Source organism: Cydia splendana, chromosome 2 (genome assembly GCF_910591565.1).
Source record: "Cydia splendana chromosome 2, ilCydSple1.2, whole genome shotgun sequence".
NCBI lineage: Eukaryota > Metazoa > Arthropoda > Insecta > Lepidoptera > Tortricidae > Cydia > Cydia splendana.
In genome coordinates this window covers 30529028-30548741 of record NC_085961.1, presented here as the reverse complement: position 1 = coordinate 30548741, position 19714 = coordinate 30529028, and the positions used below count along the sequence as shown (strand labels likewise).

At 33.5% G+C, this 19714-nt stretch overlaps 4 protein-coding genes across 7 annotated transcripts in view; all 4 read left to right on the top strand.

The window, feature by feature from the left end:
* The window catches only part of LOC134806161 (high-affinity choline transporter 1), a 357022-nt gene that overhangs the window by 197803 nt on the left and 139505 nt on the right, over positions 1-19714 (top strand). The window lies entirely within an intron of this gene.
* The window catches only part of LOC134806160 (choline O-acetyltransferase), a 37667-nt gene that overhangs the window by 561 nt on the left and 17392 nt on the right, over positions 1-19714 (top strand). For all 4 annotated transcript variants that reach the window (XM_063779450.1, XM_063779447.1, XM_063779446.1 and 1 more), the window contains exon 2: positions 383-577. In XM_063779450.1, the coding sequence (XP_063635520.1) occupies positions 446-577 (132 nt within the window). In that variant the 5' untranslated portion in view covers positions 383-445. The remainder of the gene's footprint in view (positions 1-382; positions 578-19714) is intronic.
* LOC134800604 (homeobox-like protein HDP1) lies at positions 1317-5361 on the top strand. Its single transcript, XM_063773092.1, has 2 exons — positions 1317-5187; positions 5355-5361. Exons 1-2 carry the CDS (start codon positions 1418-1420, stop codon positions 5359-5361), a joined length of 3777 nt encoding a protein of 1258 aa, XP_063629162.1. The 5' UTR covers positions 1317-1417.
* Positions 9533-16778, top strand: LOC134806154 (uncharacterized). The gene has a single exon (XM_063779440.1). It carries the CDS (start codon positions 9821-9823, stop codon positions 16664-16666), a length of 6846 nt encoding a protein of 2281 aa, XP_063635510.1. The 5' UTR covers positions 9533-9820; the 3' UTR covers positions 16667-16778.

Below are 19714 nucleotides of genomic sequence, written 5' to 3'. Positions count from 1 at the left end.
AATAATTCTATTCAATATATGTAACTACATATACTAGCATGATTTTTATAGCGCACTTTATTCTGTGTAATCACTACACCGTATAAAACAAAGTCCCCCGCCGCGTCTGTCTGTCTGTATGTTCGCGATAAACTCAATAACTATGTACTGAAGGATTTTCATGCGGTTTTCACTTATCAATAGAGTGTTTCTTGTGAAAAGTTTGGGTGAGAAATGTGCTAAAATTTTGTGTAACCCGTGCGAAGCCGGGGCGGGTCGCTATGCATGATATGATTTCCTACAGGCACGCAAAATTACTGCAAAACTTACCGCATGATTTAGGCCTTATTGTCTTATTTATTCGCTTCCACGAAGTTCCTAAATCTACATAAACTGTTTCCAGAATGTGCAGCTCCCGAAGCTACCCGTCCCAGATCTCCAGGCGACCCTGGAGACGTACGTGGACATGGCTGCGGCCGTGGTCTCCAGCCAGTCGCAGCTGGAACACACCAGGGCCCTGGCTAAGGCCTTCCTGGAGGACCCGGGGCCGAAGCTGCAGGCGGCGCTGCTCGCGAGGCGGGTGGAGGTGGACAATTGGGTAAGCAATTGACAATAGAATTGATTCACAAATTTGCGGGGGAGCTGCAACTTACTATGCTAGAATTTATAGCTTCCCAAGCTGCCCGTTCTAGATTGCCGAGCAAACCTGAAGACAAGACTTCGTGGACCTTTCTGCTTACCAGCACCAGTCAAGTGATGATGAGTAGTCAAAGCAAAACAAATATCTTAATATAATAAAGTGTTTACATACATACATAATAAGTTGAAACTGAACTCAGAAAATAACACAGTGAAAGTGTTTCATCGATACAATAGCTGTAGATACCTACTAAAAGTTCAGCTGTTCGAAAGACTATTTCCTTGAAATTTGAAGGGTTGTCTGGAAAAGATAGCTTATTAGCGATAAGACCGCCTGTTGTTACCTAGTCTTAAGCTTGTGTTTCGCTTTCTGTGTTTGTGTATTTTTTTACTTTATGGTGTAAAATAAAGAATATTTACTTACTTATTTCCTGTAAAAACCAGACCAAATAAAACTAAAAATAAATCATTTCATTTCATTCATTTCATTTCATTTATTGCATAGTCATGAACATAAATTACATAATAAGATGTTACAGTTAAGTCAGTAATATTTGTGGACACTGAATGTTTTAATTATCTTTCTTATGCTGTCTTTCATTACCGTTTATATCTTAGGAGCGAAAAGGATAAGACTAATTAAGTCACATCACAGTAATACATGTTTGCAGACCAAGTGCCCTTATCAGTTAAGCGTGTTTCCTTTCCGTAATTTTACCCAAAACAACGGCGTCAACGGTATTGTTCGGTCGGCACCACGATAACATGCCCTCACGCAAGAACGAACCTTTAACCTAAAATGTTCAAGTATTTGTTCATTTTCATCTCTTCGGTAGTAGTCGAAAACCGTGCCTTTCTGACTACTGACACGGCTGTAGGACTGATGGCGAAGAACCCCGTGTTGATGAGGCTTCTGCAAACAGTGGACGCTGCGACCACTGACGATCGGCTGATGGACGTCTCTCTGCAACTACTCAAAAGCTTGTGTGTTTGTATGCGTGAAACTTTAAAAGCAAAACAACATGAAAGTGCATCGTTCAGTGGTGATACCAACTCGCTGCAAGTCGAGAAGAACAACAAAGATCCAAGCAATAAGGTACTGGACATTTATCAGAATATTTATAAAAAAACTTGTTTTGATTTAAAAAATGAAGTTGCATCGAAGGTTAATAAAAGCACTAATATATCCTCTGACGAAGAAACGGAATTTATGCTGAAAAGCGACTGTGGGAGAACACATATTCAAGCTAATACAAATATTCTTAAGCAAGAGGTCAGAACTGATATCAATAAAACACGACTTGAATACATTTTATACCAAACTTTTATAAAGACGCGTGGTTACCATAGATTCCGTACGAGGAAATACAGTTTGTATAAACATACAAAAAAACTGACGCGCGTCCCTGGCAAGCATAATGTCATAGTAATTCTTACCTTCTATCCAGTAAAAGATAGATGCCCCTTAATATCCAACTATACCAAACTTATCGATGAACTTAACAGTACCTTACACACTCATTCGCCGATAGACATAGACATTATTGATGCTAGATTTGGTCAAAATGAAACTGTCAGTGGAGAAAGCCTAACGGCAAATGAAGCCCCGGACTGTGCCTTAAAATCTATCTACACTTTTTTACTACAAAGTGAACGAAATAATAAGACACAAGTTTTTAAGTTAATGCATCGAAATAATACAATTAAAGTTTATATTGATGTAACTTCTGAACCTTATCATTCTGATTACACTAAAATGTGTTGCAGTAACAAAACAGATGAACCAGTGTGTAAAATAAATTTTCCAAATGAAAGTTTTGACTCAAAAGAAATAACCACAAGTACGACAGAAAAGTCTAGAAATTTAAAAGAAACAATATTAAAAATCAAGTCTTTGGTGAAATTGTACGATAAAAGATTGAAGAAGAAAAAGTTCAAACGATCAACTACACTACAAACAGTTATCAAACGAAATAATTTAAAAAGTGATTTAATTACTGAGGGTGAATACAGTATTTCCAATCCTTTAAGAAATATGCCTGAATCTAAATACTTGCTGAACTATACGAATTCAAAGGAAATATGGATGAACCGTATATTGGATGATGAATCCAGTCATGAAAAGGACGACAAAGGGATAACTGTCAAGAAACAAATAACATCACCTGACCAAGAAGTTACAGCTTCACCAAATAGTTTTACTAAAAAGCATGAAACAACCGTGCCAAGCCGTGTCGTCAACAATGAAATAACTAGTGTATATACTAAATTTAAGAACGATTTGATTTATCCTAGTGAAAGTAATGAACCAATAACGTCAACAGAGTTTTTTAACATTCAAAAAAAGGAACAATTTGTAGGAGAAGCTATTATTTCTCAAACTACTAACCTACTGGTAACACAAACACCAGATATAATTCATCCGCAAATTGACAGAACAACAAGACAAAGATTAACCTATTGGGATCAAACTAATTACCATCCACTCTCGAGATCACCAACGACCGAAAAACCATCTGCCCTTGACTCCGAAACCGTAATTAGCCCCTTTCCGACTGATAATAGAGATGTGTCTACGGTATCTAATTTGCCAATAGAAGATACTTTAGAAATCGTAGTTACAGCAAATAACAAACAAAAAAAGATTTCACTACATGATTTATTTGCAGAACAGGGTTTAAACGTGATAACCCAAAATCTTCCGCCAGCAGGTGAGGTAACAAGTAACAATACTGATAAACTCGCAAAGACATTTGTAGAACCAAATTCAATGCCTACCCTTTTCAGTATCTGTATAGCATTAACCAAAAAACTGCACTCTACAGAACATACAGATCATCAATTTACTCCAACCAAAATAACTAATATAGCAACAACTACAATGAGTAAAGATAGTTTTTTTACAGTAAAAGATAGTAATAACTTTTCGGATACCGGTACTTCCGACATCCTTTCCAAAGAAAACAACACAACTTCATCACTACCCACAAACTTACTAGAAACAGGACCACAAAGAAATAAAGCAATTGATCTAGTAAGTAATGAAACAATAAAAGAAGATTTAGAAGCACTAAATAGAAATCCTCCATTCAAGGTTACAGAAGTTTTAGTTAAATTGAAGCCACAAAGTTATTTACCGACTACCAACCTACATACCACGGTTAGCAATGACACTAATAAAGTCAGTAACCTAACTCAATCATATGGTACAACTACATTTAATAAACATAACGACACGTTTGATAGTTACCGCGTTACGAATTATTATAGTGCAGGCTTAGAAACTTTTAACAATTTGAAAGCAAACGTTGTAAATAACCCGTCAGAAATCGAAAACCTTCTTCTTCATAATAATGATATGTCTACGTTAAGTGTTAATTCTACTACTACTGCGATGTCGGACATTTCTACCAAATATAGCAATCAAACTAAAATAGATCGCAACATTACCGTAACCAATCAATTAACGCTACCGGAATATACCGAAAAAATAAATCTGTTAGACCATTATACAGAAACTACGTCGCACCCAGAGATTAACAACATGCTTGGTATTACACAAAAAATATTTACCCCGAATAGCAAAACAAATAATCTGATCAAGGATAGTAATCAAAATAAAACAGGCCCGAACTATACCATAAACAAACAATCAAACAAAACCCTTCCAGACTATGTACTGGACCGAGATAAGTTGGAAAAAGATAACAAAACAAACAACTTCGTCAATATTGTTCCCAAAGATGATTTTAATTTACAAATGATAAAAAATATTTCGTACAAAGCAGCAAACGATGTTAATCCGATAAACAAAAACTCTCTCTTTGTAACCGTTTTTAGTGATAATCAGTATATACAAACTCAGCAAACAAAAACAACAACTGTCACTCAACCTCCGACAATGCTGGAGTTAGTCGAAAACTTGAGTATATTTAATATCAACCCAAATCAAAACCTCGACACAATAACTTATCCCGTGCAAAACATCACTCAGCCACAACGATTTAAAATGATTCCAGAAATAAAGGATAATAGTTCAAAAATAGGTGTTAGTACCGATCATTATACAAGAGATTCCACGAAAGTTGAAAAAGAACAACCAGGGGCAAATGAGTCAACATTAGAAAAATCCCCAGAGCGGCTTACAACCAATACAAACTATTTATATGTCACGGATAAATACATTGAAAATACAATTTACTTTGATTACAACATGGAAAACACAAATATTTTAAACACTAATAAATATAATACAAGCTTAGAATTAGACAATACAAAAAATAAATATGTTACTTCTTTCAAAATAACACCAACCGAAAACTATACTTTGAAACCTGCACTTTTCAATGAAAGAAACGAAAAAAACAATTTTAATTATTCAAATAATACATCTACTATGGTTACATCGCGAGCTCTGGGGGCCAATGATTATAAAACATTTTTAAATGACTTTACTGACCAGATCCATCACATCGGAAGTAAAGCTGAAACGTATATTGATTCAACTGCCACAGGCCTCTTGAACGAAGAGATGAAAAATATGAATTCTGATTCTACTGTGTCGCCAATGTATCCAAGAATGACAGAATCAATGGACACAAAATTGTATTTGCAGGATGATAATAATACTGAAAATTCTAATAGTCAAAGTTATTCAATCACTGATACTAAATTTGAAACAAGTAAAAATGTCACGAAAGATAAAACTGTTCATAAAATATTAAATTTTGTAACAGAGTCTAACATGCGGGACCAAGAAATAAAATTAAACTACACTTTATCAAGCACAGAAAAAACTAAACACTCTACTACGATCCTACAAAAAACTACATCACCGGATACGATGTATTCAGTAGATCAAACAAAAGATGAAGTAATGAATAAAAAACTAATTCCGTCTACTTTTTATTTATTCATGCCTACGCCTATGAATATTACACAAGGGTTGGCCGTAACTTCTCCAGAATATGCGAATATAATCGGCGTGCCATCAGAGCAAGTCTTAAATACAATTCAGTCTGACGTTGATGAATTCGATACTATTACTAGTCACAAGAATTATACAAAAGAAATATTACACAGTACAAAACCATATTCGAATACTGAAAATAAAACATTTACAACTGACGATTTTTTTGATGAGTATTATACCAACCATACAAGTCATAATAACGGAAAATCGATAAATAGTGTTACACAAAGTATTTATGATTCTACAGTTGAGTTTTTTACACCTTCAAGATTAAATGATGTCAATTCAAAGTTCAATCAACCAAACCAAAATCAATCCCTAAGTATTCAAATCGGAACTAAATCCGATTCATCGAATCATACCACACTCGGCATTAATTTAAATACTGAGAAGACACCGATGATCACTAAAGCACAAATTTTCAATAAATTTAAAATTGAGGATCTAACTGATGTGTTGGATGTAAAATATTCAAAAGAAATCCAAAATAACGTTTCATCAGAAATGGCGCTAATTGCCGTGACATCCACATTAAATGATAATTTAAAAATAGTTTTCAGTGAAGACAAATTTTACGATAAGAATCCCACATTAAAGCAATATACAATAAGTGAAATTGGAGAAGAAATCATAAAACCAAAAGATAGTGGCTCTAGTACTTTTGAAAACAATAAAGACACGATACCGTTAAGTATAGTAACTCAAAACTTCAATAACTCTATAACAAAGTCCATAAAATTCAGTGGTTCTTTTGATATTAACACTTTAAACACCACATACCCTCCTTTTAAGCTTGAAAGCTCAGCCGACGATACAAATTTTCTATTTGCTGGAAATAAAAGCCCAATAAGTATTTCGCATAAAATTGAGCCAAACTTTGCTACATCCGCAGTGGCGGATAATTTGAACACAAATTTTAGTAAAGGCATATTAAATAATACGAATTCATACACAGCGGATCAATATCCAAGAAATGAAATCGGAGATGAAATAATAAAAGCAAGAGACATTGTCTTCAGTATTTTTGAAATTAATAAAGATACGACACCGGTATTTAAAGCAACTCAAACAGTCAATAACTCTATAACAGAGACAGTAAAAAGTAATGTTGCATTAGATACAGATGCTGCTGACTTGGATACGGATTTCACTAACGAAATATTTTACGATACAAAATCATACACAACAGGACAATATCCAATAAGCGGTATATATGATAAAATTAATCAATCAAAAGACGTGAAATCCAGTACTGTTGTAATCAATAATAGCATACCGACAAGTGAAGCAAGTCAGAAAAAAATTGCTTCTATAACAGTTCCAATAAAAACTACTAGTGCTTCTGGAATTGACTCTTTAAACACAACATATCTTGAAAGTTTAACTGAAAGTACTACAATTTTACCTTCATCTGATGACATTGCCAAAACTAATGAAAATGCAAGCCTCATGAGCGTTTCATTAAAAACAGCACCCGTTATAGGTATATCTACTTTGGATCCTAATTTCACTAAAGATATATTTTTCGATACAAAACCAGTTACAACTGATCAATACCCAAGAACTAAAATCAAAGATGACATTTTTCAACTAAACAGTTTTGTCTTCAGTACTTTTGAAATTAATGAAGATACGACACCGGTATTTAAAGCAACTCAAACAATTAATGACTCTAGAACAGAGGCACTAAAAAATTATGTTGCATTGGATACAGATGCTGCTGACTTGGATACGGATTTCACTAACGACATATTTTACGATACAAAATCATACACAACAGATCAATATCCAATAAGCGATATAGGTGATAAAATCAATCAAGGAAAATACGTGAAATCCAGTACTGTTGTAATCAATAACAGCATACCGATAAGTGAAGCAAGTCAGAAAAAAATTGCTTCTATAACAGTTCCAATAAAAACTACTAGTGCTTCTGGCATTTATTCTTTAAACACAACATATCTTGAAAGTTTAACTGAAAGTACTACAATTTTACCTTCATCTGACGACATTGTCAAAACGAATGAAAATGCAAGCCTCATGAGCGTTTCATTAAAAACAGCACCCGTTATAGGTATATCTACTTTGGATCCTAATTTCACTAAAGACATATTTTTCGATACAAAACCAGTTACAACTGATCAATACCCAAGAACTAAAATCAAAGATGACATTTTTCAACTAAACAGTTTTGTCTTTAGTACTTTTGAAATTAATGAAGATACGACACCGGTATTTAAAGCAACTCAAACAATTAATGACTCTAGAACAGAGGCACTAAAAAAATATGTTGCATTGGATACAGATGCTGCTGACTTGGATACGGATTTCACTAACGACATATTTTACTATACAAAATCATACACAACAGATCAATATCCAGTAAGCGAAATAGACGATGAAATTAATCAATCAAAAGATGTGAAACTCAGTACTTTTCAAAACAATAATAGCATACCGATAAGTCAAGCAAGTCAGGAAATAATTGCTTCCATAACAGGTTCAATAAAAACTACTAGTGCTTCTGACATTGATTCTTTAAACACAACATATCTTGAAAGTTTAATTGAAAGTACTACAACTCTACCTTCATCTGACGATAAAAATAATGAAAATGCAAGCCTCATAAACGTTTTACCAAAAACAGCATCCGTTTTAGCTATATCTACTTTGGATCCTAATTTCACTAAAGACATATTTTACGATACAAAACCAGTTACAACTAATCAATACCCAAGAACTAAAATCAAAGACATTATCCAACTAAAAAGTACTTTTGAAATTAATGAAGATACCACACCGGTATTTAAAGCAACTCAAACAGTCAATGACTCTATAACAGAGGCACTAAAAAATAATGTTGCACTGGATACTGATGCTGCCAACTTGGATACAGATTTCACTAACGACATATTTTATGATACAAAATCATACACAACAGATCAATATCCAATAAGCGATATAGATGATAAAATCAATCAAGGAAAAGACGTGAAATCCAGTACTGTTGTAATCAATAACAGCATACCGATAAGTGAAGCAAGTCAGAAAAAAATTGCTTCTATAACAGTTCCAATAAAACCTACTAGTGCTTCTGGCATTTATTCTTTAAACACAACATATCTTGAAAGTTTAACTGAAAGTACTACAATTTTACCTTCATCTGACGACATTGTCAAAACGAATGAAAATGCAAGCCTCATGAGCGTTTCATTAAAAACAGCGCCCGCTATAGGTATATCTACTTTGAATCCTAATTTCACTACAGACATATTTTACGATACAAAACCAGTTACAACTGATCAATACCCAAGAACTAAAATCAAAGATGACATTTTTCAACTAAACAGTTTTGTCTTTAGTACTTTTGAAATTAATGAAGATACGACACCGGTATTTAAAGCAACTCAAACAATTAATGATTCTATAACAGAGGTAGTAAAAAATAATGCTGCATTGGATACAGATGCTGCTGACTTGGATACGGATTTCACTAACGAAATATTTTACGATACAAAATCATACACAAAAGATCAATATCCAATAAGCGAAATAGACGATGAAATTAATCAATCAAAAGATGTGAAACTCAGTACTTTTCAAAACAATAAGAGCATACCGATTAGTGAAGCAAGTCAGGAAATAATTGCTTCCATAAAAGGTGCAATAAAAACTACTAGTGCTTCTGAAATTGATTCTTCAAACACAACATATCTTGAAAGTTTAACTGGAAGTACTACAATTCTACCTTCATCTGACGACATTGTTAAAAATAATGAAAATAAAAGCCTCATAAGCGTTTCACCAAAAACAGCACCCGTTATAGCTATATCTACTTTGGATCCTAATTTCACTAAAGACATATTTTACGATACAAAACCAGTTACAGCTGATCAATACCCAAGAACTAAAATCAAAGACATTATCCAGCTAAAAAGTACTTTTGAAATTAATGAAGATATCACACCGGTATTTAAAGCAACTCAAACAGTCAATGACTCTATAACAGAGGCACTAAAAAATAATCTTGCATTGGATACAGATGCTGCCGATTTGGATACGGATTTTACTAACGACATATTTTATGATACAAAATCATACACAACAGATCAATATCTAATAAGCGATATAGATGATGAAATTAATCAATCAAAAGACGTGACATCCAGTACTTATCAAAAAAATAAAAGCATACCAATAAGTGAAGCAAGTCCGAAAAAAAATGCTTCTATGACAGGTGAAATAAAAACGACTAGTGCTGCTGACATCGATTCTTTAAACACAGCATATCTTGAAAGTTTAACTGAAGGTACTAACATTCTACCATCATCTGACGACATTGTCAAAAATAAAGAAAATGCAAGGCTCATTACCGTATTGCCAGAAATTACGCCAATTGCTAATATATTCGCATTTGCTGATAATTCGAACACAAATTTTACAAAAGCCACATTTTACGATACAAAACCATACATAACGAATGAATACCCAATGAGTGATATCGAAGATGAAATGTATCAAACAAAAAATGTTGACTCCAGTACATTTGAAATTAACAAAGACACAATACCCATAAGTATAACAACTCAAAACTTCTATGACTCAACAACAGACGAAATAAATCATTCTGGGTTCTCCGACAATAACGCTGTAAACAAGACATACCCGCACAGTCAGGGAGAAAGTTTGACTAAGGATACTAGTATCTTAATTCCAGGTGACAAAATTGTCAAAGGTACTGAAAATCAAAGCCAACCAAGCATTTTATTAGAAAGTCAGCCAGGTACCGCATTGAATGATAAGTTGAATATAGATTTCAGTACTGAATTTTTTTACATTACGAAATCTACAACGAATCAATATGCAACAACTGAAATCAGAGATGAACTCACTCAATCAAAAGATTTTGACACTAGTACTTCTGAAATCAATAAAAACACAATACCGATAATTATAGTAAATCACACAATTAATAACTATCCAACTGAGGTAATTAAACATACGGGTGCATTGGATACAGATGCGGCTGATATTGATATAGATTTGAATAAAGACATATATTACCATCCGAAACCTACAACAAATCTATATCCAATGACTGAAATTGAAGATAAAATTATTCAGCCAAAGGAAGAAATTGGTTTCAGTACTTTTAAAGTCAATAAAGACACGGTACCAATAAGTTCAGGATCTCAAACAATCAATGGATCTGTAACAGATGCAATACAATATTCTGGTGCTTTTGACATTAAATTTTTAGATACAACACACCCTCGTATTGACTTTGAAACTTTAACCGAGGAAAGTAATGTTCTAGTTACAGGGGACCAAATTGACACATATAATGGAAATGAGGGCCAAATAATTAGTTCCCCAGTACCTGTGCCAGTTACATCTGCATTAGCTGATAATTTTGATGCAGAATTATACACTACGAATCAATATCCAATAAGTAAAATTGGGTATGAAATTATTAAATCAAAAGACGTTTACTCTAGCACTAATAAAATAGATAGAACACCAATATATAAAGGAAATCAAAAAATCGATGACTCTATAACAGAGACCATTACTACACCATTATATACTTATACTCCTGGCATCAAATCTTTCAGCACAACACATATTAAGCTTGTAAATATAACTGAGAATACCAATATTCCACTTCCAGGGGGTAAAATTGCGCAAAGTTCTGAAAATGGAAGCCAAATTAGCATTTCACCAAAAACCGAATCAATATTGACATCCGCATTTCATGATAATTTGGAAACTGATTTGGATAAATACATATTTTACAATACGAAACCAACGGATCAATATCCAAAAAGCAAAATCACCGATAACATCATTCAATCAAAAGTGGCTGACTCGATTAAAAAAATTGATAGTTCTATTACAGCAGGAATAAAACAGACTGGGTCTTCAGATATTAACACTTTTAACACAACACACTCTCTTAGTCAGCAAGAAAGTATAACTGAGAATACTAATATTCTACTACCAGACGACAAAGTTGTCCAAAAACCTAGAATTGAAAGTCAAATAACCACATCGCCAGAAACTAAGCCGGAAATCACATTCGCATTCAATGATAATTTGGACATTGGCCTTAGCGTTTTATACACTACATATCCTCAAAGTGAGCGAGAAAGCATAACTGAGGATACTAACATTCTACTTTCAGATGACCAAAATGTCAAAAGTGTAAATGAAAGCCTATTAAGTATCCCATCAAAAATTGCACCAATTACAATTATACCCGCATTTGCTGATAAATTGGATACAGATTTTAGTAACTACCTGCTATACAATACAAAACCATATTTAGCTGATAAGAAAACTCAACCAATTAAGACAATTAGTCAAAACAGTTATGATTCTAAAATTGACGATTATACGTTCGCTGGTGCATTGGATGTAAATCCTCAATTAAATGAAGTATTTAACGAAGTGTCAGCTATCACGGTGTCATCAATAAAAAATAATTCTTTTTTCACACAACCTGATATAGCTACTAAAATTGACACGGGCACAGTCGTTCCATTTAAAAGTAACAGTTATACTATTCTACATACTGATAACGAATCTCACTTGGCAAATTTTCCTAAAGAAAACAATGAGTTACTGACTCAGATATTTACTGATAAACCTACATTCTCTCCGGCTGTCTATTCCGATAAAAAAATTAATCTAAATAATATAACTGAAAGTCCATTATACACAACACAAGAAAATCCATACAAAGATCATACAGACAGTATCAAAACAACAACTTTAGTTAATAATATGAATACTCAGGAATTTATTTCAAAAATTGACATAGTTTCAAGCAATTTAGATGACACTACAAGTACAAATATTGAGCTTAATATCGGAAAAGAAAATGTAAAGTCATCAAGTCCAGAATACTCAGTTTCAAATATGATAAACAAGATAAAGAAAATATTAAAAAAAGATCGTACATTTTCATTTTCTAGTGGTTTTGATATAACATTTCCAAAGCCAGACTTAAAACAACATAATCAAAATACTACTGATCTCAATATATCAAAGGTTAATAAAGGCATGACTTCAAAGAAAGCTGCTGTTCAAACTACTAATGATTTTAAATTTGAGACTTCGTACCCTTCCAAACTAATTATACACACTTTACCTAAAAATAAAACTGATAATATGAATAATATAATTTCCGTGGACAAGATAAATAACTATAGTAGTAGTTTACTGCCAAATATGGACTCAAAAATATTTTACATATTAAAGAATTCAGGAAACACAATTACAAATACAACTAAACCCTCATTTATAAATACTCTTGGCAATAAAGCCCATGTCAGTACTAGAAACGAAACATACTCCTCGAACCCTGATTTAGATCAAACGACCATTATCGGATTAATGGATGATAAATACAATGCACCTAACAATGATACAACATTTTCTAGAGAATTATTTCAGGTAATACAAACTGAAGCTATCGATAAAACTTCAACCACCAAAACATTTTCAACAAAACCACATATAGCGACTCAAAGCAAACCTAGACATCAAACAAATACTCTTTTCACGAGAGTAACCGATGGTAATCCTATTATTATACATGACCTATCATCAAACAAGATACGTTCTACATCAGATTTAAATACAGAGCCACTTAAATTGCCGAATTCTTACATTTACGATATCAAACGATCACAAACCGATAACTTGCATCAAAACATATCAAACTTGCCAAAACATCTTTTGGACAAGATTAAAACACCCGTTAGGACCCATAATCATCATATTTCTGGAATGAATACAAAAACATCAGTAACAAGTGTACCATTGTTAAATACAAGCCTCGATCAAATAATACCTAAGGGTTTGGTTATGTATAACGTTTCTTATAATTTAATGAAACCAACTAAATACGTAATAGTTAAAAATAGCACTGACCATGCAAAAGTTCAAGTCACATCTCGACCACATGATGTTTTAGTAATTCCTAATATGCTCAACAAAACTGTAGAAAGTATTGAACACAACACTAAAGCAAACAATGTATCTACAGTAAGCTCAGATATGATAAAGTCCTTGACTGCGCAAGATTCACAACCATACTTAAATCAAAAGACTAATTCTTATGCATTTATAAAGAAGTTAAATAATTCACCGATGATGACAATGTTTACTGAATTACCTACCGATACCATCGCTTTTGATTCGCTCAAAGATTATTCAAAATATGTTAAAAAAGATAATCGGTCATTTAGTTTGTCAACTGTCGACGCACGTAAATCATTTCCCAAAGAGTCATTGAACACGACATTTCAAGGCACATTGCCATATTCTTTAAAACCACGCGAATATTATACAGATGGTTTGCAAGTTCCATTTAAAATTAATGATAATCGATCAACCATCAATGTAAATCAAAACGTTGGAGATACAATAACAAAAATAAGCATAAATTTACGTCAACCCGTTCTCACAGACAATTTTTCTGATACTCGAGGATCACTTGACACAAAACTATATACTTTCGGTTACAAACTTAATAGCACAGACAACAATGACACTTATGTAACAAATAATCAATTGATGATTAGTAGCCATATCAAGGTAAATGAGCTGCCAACAATAAACAGACAATTGTCACAAAATACTACACCTTATTCTGCAAGTTTAAATGAAGAAAAAGCTGACTATTTGAAAATTAAAAATAAGACTCAAAATAAAATCATAACAGTTGGCGAATTCAATGCTTCTCAAACAAAGTTTGCCAATGAATTCTTTACAAAGAATAAGAATATTTCACCTAACATTCATACTAATATTTACAATGAATTATTGAATAACGAATTTTCCTTATTCAATAATTCATTCAGATTATCTAATCTGAGTCATCAAAACGAGAGAGAATTCATTGACAAATTTACAATTATCTCTACGTCTACAGAATCATCGTTTCAAAGTGCACTAAATACAAATGTTCCACTTCAGAAAGCCGTGTCGTATATGCCTCTAAAAATCGTAGAAGAAGATAAAAAAATACATAACACGACTCAAATAACTGTGCCATATGTCCACGTATTTTTGGCCTCGGATAGGTCTGCAGTAACTATTTCTACAAGTAGGAGCAAATCTCAAAGTCTAACTAACAATAATGTTACTAGTCAGGACAAAGAATTTACTACAACATCTAAAACCTCTTTTGAAGATTTATTAAAACTGAACAATCACAGTAATAACTTTCGATCCACCAATGATACATCAGCAGAGCAAATTTATACAAAATCTTACGTTCTACATGCAGTTAAACCTAATATTGATCCAATGATAGCTGAAAAAGATGAAAATACTACTGGCTACCACAAAAACACAAACTCAACTGACACGCCTTTAAACATTTATGATAAATCAACTAATATTCCCTATGACACTTCAAATAATTTAGAAAGTACAAGACTTACAATGTCTCCTGAAAATTCTGATTTAAAATACAAAACCCTAAACAATGCAAGGGTTTCACAAAATCAAATAATAACCACATTCGTTGTCCCAAATACTACGAAGAAAAATGAAAGTGTTCAACATGTCAGCAACAAAGAGATCGCAAAAAGTAAAGACGATTTGAAAAATCTTGACTATGACAATTTATTCACAAAAACTATTTTTATCACTAGTAGAATTGTGAATAATTCTAGAAAGGTACTCAAAAATATTGTTAAATCTAAGTTTATATTTCACACCAATCTATCTAAGCATATAAACTTAGTCAAATCACCAACTTCTTATATTAATAATGCTAGGTTTAGTCAAGACAATGGCACTGAAAAGTCTTTCGTGCGTTTTAGTAAGTATTACAACCAAAAACATCCAATAAATGACACATATGTGTATAAACAAAATAATTATCACAGGACTATCCAACCTACATATTTTGAATTACTCGCAAGAAGTGGTAAAGAAAATAATAATCACTTAGTAGAAAAAAATAAGCCAAAACACGAAACTACTAAATCAATCGTTTACAACACATATAAAGCTTTAACTGAGGAAGAACTCACCCTGCCACCTGATGTTAGAAAAATTAAAACTACATATTCAACTATTTATACAAAACAAATTAACAGTATTAAATCACTTTTAAATGTAAAAGCTAGCAAACCTCGGTCTAAACAAACTAAATTTAACTTAAAGTCCGAAGTTCCTTCAAGACTCTTAACAGATAAATATAATACAACTAAAACATATAACGATTTTGAGGATACCCTAATAAATGACACTCTTTACAATTTTAATAATAACATCACCTACCTCCATCCCATTGAAAAGCTTTCAAAACAAACACAGTGGAGGTCATTAAATCGCATTCATATAAAGAATAGAAAGCGCCCAATAATTATGATGAATACTGATGACTTCCTCTATTTTCGAAAACCGGTCACGACGAAAGGAAATTTCTTTGAAATGGTAAAATCGGACTCCTTACCCGTGCCTAGGCATCAGATCAATGTTCCGTCAGTCAGGACAACGGTGCCAAAACGCGTCATATTGAGACCAAAATTCAATTCATTTGAAGATTTTAAAATGAACCCCCTAAGGCGAGTAATGCCAAAGGAAGTCATAATGCCAGATGATCGCGATTTTTATAGAAGTAACTTCCAATTTCATCACAAACCTGGCCAATCATGGAGGGAGAAGATAGGCGAAGTGCGAACGAAATTAAAGCCTCGACGTCGTTCAGGTGTAGAAACAGCACGAAAGATAAAGTTTGAACCTGTTATAGACGTACCGTATTATATGCCCACTCTTATGAAGCCTAACTTCCTGAGAGACAAAGTGGAATCTGTCAGGACTTATATTTACAACGAAGAGAAGAACCAAGTGAATGGAAGGAGGCATTTTAAGAGTCCTCCAAGAGTTGATAAGTCAGGCGTAATAGTGGATGCTTCGGACACGCAAGAACATATGTACTATAGTGCGGAAAGGTCCCCAGAACAGACACAATCGCCATCTCCTCAGGTCACGAGGCCAAAGAAAACGATATTCTTTTTAAGTCCAACAGTACCGTATAATCGTTATTTTTAACTCGTTTGTAAGGTTCAAACCAATACAGAAACGCCTAAACTAGTGCACAATATTATAGCCGATAATTTAACAACTGAAACAGATGGTGCTGTATAGCATCATACGTTCTGTAGTACCTTAATTATTTCTGAGTCATGGCTTGTCCAACAGGTCTCCATCGCCATACAGCGGGGTAACGCTGCTAGAGTGATGGGGACCTTTGGACCCGGCATGGCTCAGAACGGGTTTTAGTTTCTTAAGTTTTATACATACATAATATGTAAAATGTATCATATAATGAAATAAATTCTATTATTCCATAATGTAAGTAAATTACGGCTTAATTTGTTGGATTAATTTAAGCGTCTTAGTGTTCGTTTATCAATTATATTAAATACATGTATTTATACGTATTAATAAATTGTTTTTTTTATCAAATTGTTTTATTATTCACCTAATTCTAATTGTGTATGGAAAGGGTTAAAAGGCCTAAAATAAATATGTTTCCTAACGCTACCCACATTTTTTTCATAATTATCTGTTTAAAGGTCAAGAGAGAGCCAAAACGTTATATAAATCTAAAATGGGAAAGGTGTAAGAACATACGTATATATTTGCAAAATAATGTTTCCATTTATCTCTAAAACGACTTAACCGATTTAAATAGTAGGTACAGTCAACTGTAAAAAAAATATATGGGAGCACAAATCTTCTCAAAAATATGTCCCATAGCTCTTATGTCAGCGAATTAAGAACTATGGGACATATTTTTGAATAAGTTGGCTACACCCATATTTTTAAAGTTGACTGTAGCAATAACTATTAGTATGATTTTCCTTAAAGGGTGTGGAATTTACGCCTTGTAGTTTTTGGTCTAATCTTACATCTCGATCATAAAATATCGTGTCAATGATAGTTATAGGTACCACTTCCTATAAGGCCCCGTTCGCACGGCAGCTTTTTCAACGCGCGTTAAAAAAGCGTCTGAATGACACAAATGGATAACCATGCATGTATTCACACGAAGGCGGTTTTTAAGCGCGGCGCTTTTTTATCGAGCACTGTTCGATTTTCGGCGTTGAGCGTTGGCGTCAAATTGAATAGACCATACGGAAATCCGTGTATCTGTTCTCACAAGCGTTGAAAAAGCGCCGGCGCTGCTGTCAGTTGGCTGTCAAGTGTCAATTTTTGGTGTCAATCGTCAAGATTATTATTAGTTTCACCTTAAAAATGTCAACTTATGCTTACAAATTCCTGAAATATTCAAGCTATATTCAAATAATACGTCGTAATAGCAAATAAAGTATGGCTTTGCTGAGATGCGTACGTGGCAGTACGACTCACAAGTGATTTTTAAGCGTTCATATGAACACAAATATTGGAAACGGTAAAAAAGCGCCAACGTCGGGTTTTAACGCAACGCTTTTTAAGCTGTCGTGCGAATGGGGCCTAACGTAGCCGTACCACGAGTTGACATTTACGTTAGCGACTGCGTAAACTCTATCGCAGTCCATCTTCCTCGCACTGATGTATTGGTGCGGTAGAGAGGGAATGCGATCGAGTTCACGCAGACACTAACGTAAATGTCAAACGCCATATAGTAGTAAATAACCGTGTAGGTAGTGATAACCGATAATGATCTTTCGCGTGTGAAGCCTAACAATCGGTATTAGAAAAGGTCACCTCACTATACCGCGGCAAGGACTGACAGATGAGCATCGCCGCAATGGCGGCGTCGTAGGTCAAGCTTCCCAAGTTATGTCTGTTTTATTGTATTAAATCCTTTATTTGATGATGATTGGTGTTTTAGTTTAACAGTTCAGAAGTGCGATAAGTAATTTCCGTCCACAATACATTTTACATGATGTAGTTCAACCACACAATGGTTGCCATGGAAACAATGCCGGTCTGCATTATTTTATCATAATTATTTAATTGAATTCGCATCAATCATCATTGAATAACAGACATAAATAGTTTCTGTAGCCGTAATAAGGCTTTACGATTATACTAAAAAGCTGTTAATCAGGTTACACGTCATCAAGATTGTGTACGTGACCTTGAGTTATGGTCAAGTTTGCGATCAGATAATCCATGTTAAATTGGATTACAATGTATGGTAAGCTATGAGTTATCGTTCCAATTTGTTGGGAGAAATATTACAGTCGTGTGACTTACAATGGTGTAACTTTGTAGTAGTTTTGTGAATAGTTTTGTAAGTGAACTTTGGTGTGATAAATATTTAATTTTATCAGAAATCTAAGGTAAAATCACAAGTTGACATATCCACATAGTATGAGAAAGTATGTAATCATTTCAAAAAGTTAAAATCATTACTATAATTGGCAAGTATGAAATATTATACTTACTTACTCATGCCAAATAAATATTGGTCACTCTTGGCTACTGCGGAGTTCAGTAATCATAGAATTATTATACAGAAATGACAACCCAACAAGGCTATTGTTACAATTATATCATCAATCAATATCATCTAATTGGCCTCACAGTGGTCAGAATACAGTAATTTCCATAGCAGTGTTCAATGTTCATAGCGCTTATAAAACTTGTGACTAAATAAGTTGGCCGGTTTACTGGTTGAGTAAACAAGCCATTGATTCAACCACCTTTATTTCAAAAGTGAAAAAAGAAAATAATAGTAGGTATCTGAAATAATTGATTTAATCATTGTCATGGTTCTTTACTTACAACCCAGTTATGAGGAACATTGAAGTGGCTAGTGTGTTAGATATTTTATAGTATGCGCTATGCAGAAAATAGAAATAAAGATCTTTATTGGATTCATCCAAGCTTGTGCACTCACTGTAGTAAAATTTAGGCACATGAAATCTAGTGGAGTGTCACAACATATTTGTGTGGCTTAATAATAAATAATATTTGGAGATCATAAATGATGACTTGTGTTAATGCAATAAGTACTGAATAAATTGTTGGGTTATGTTTTAATTTATCATAAAATGCAGTGGTATTATATTACCTGGCCCCTGTTTCACCAACGTGACAGGTGCGACGAATTGTAAAATCACTGTTGCTGACGTCACAGGCATC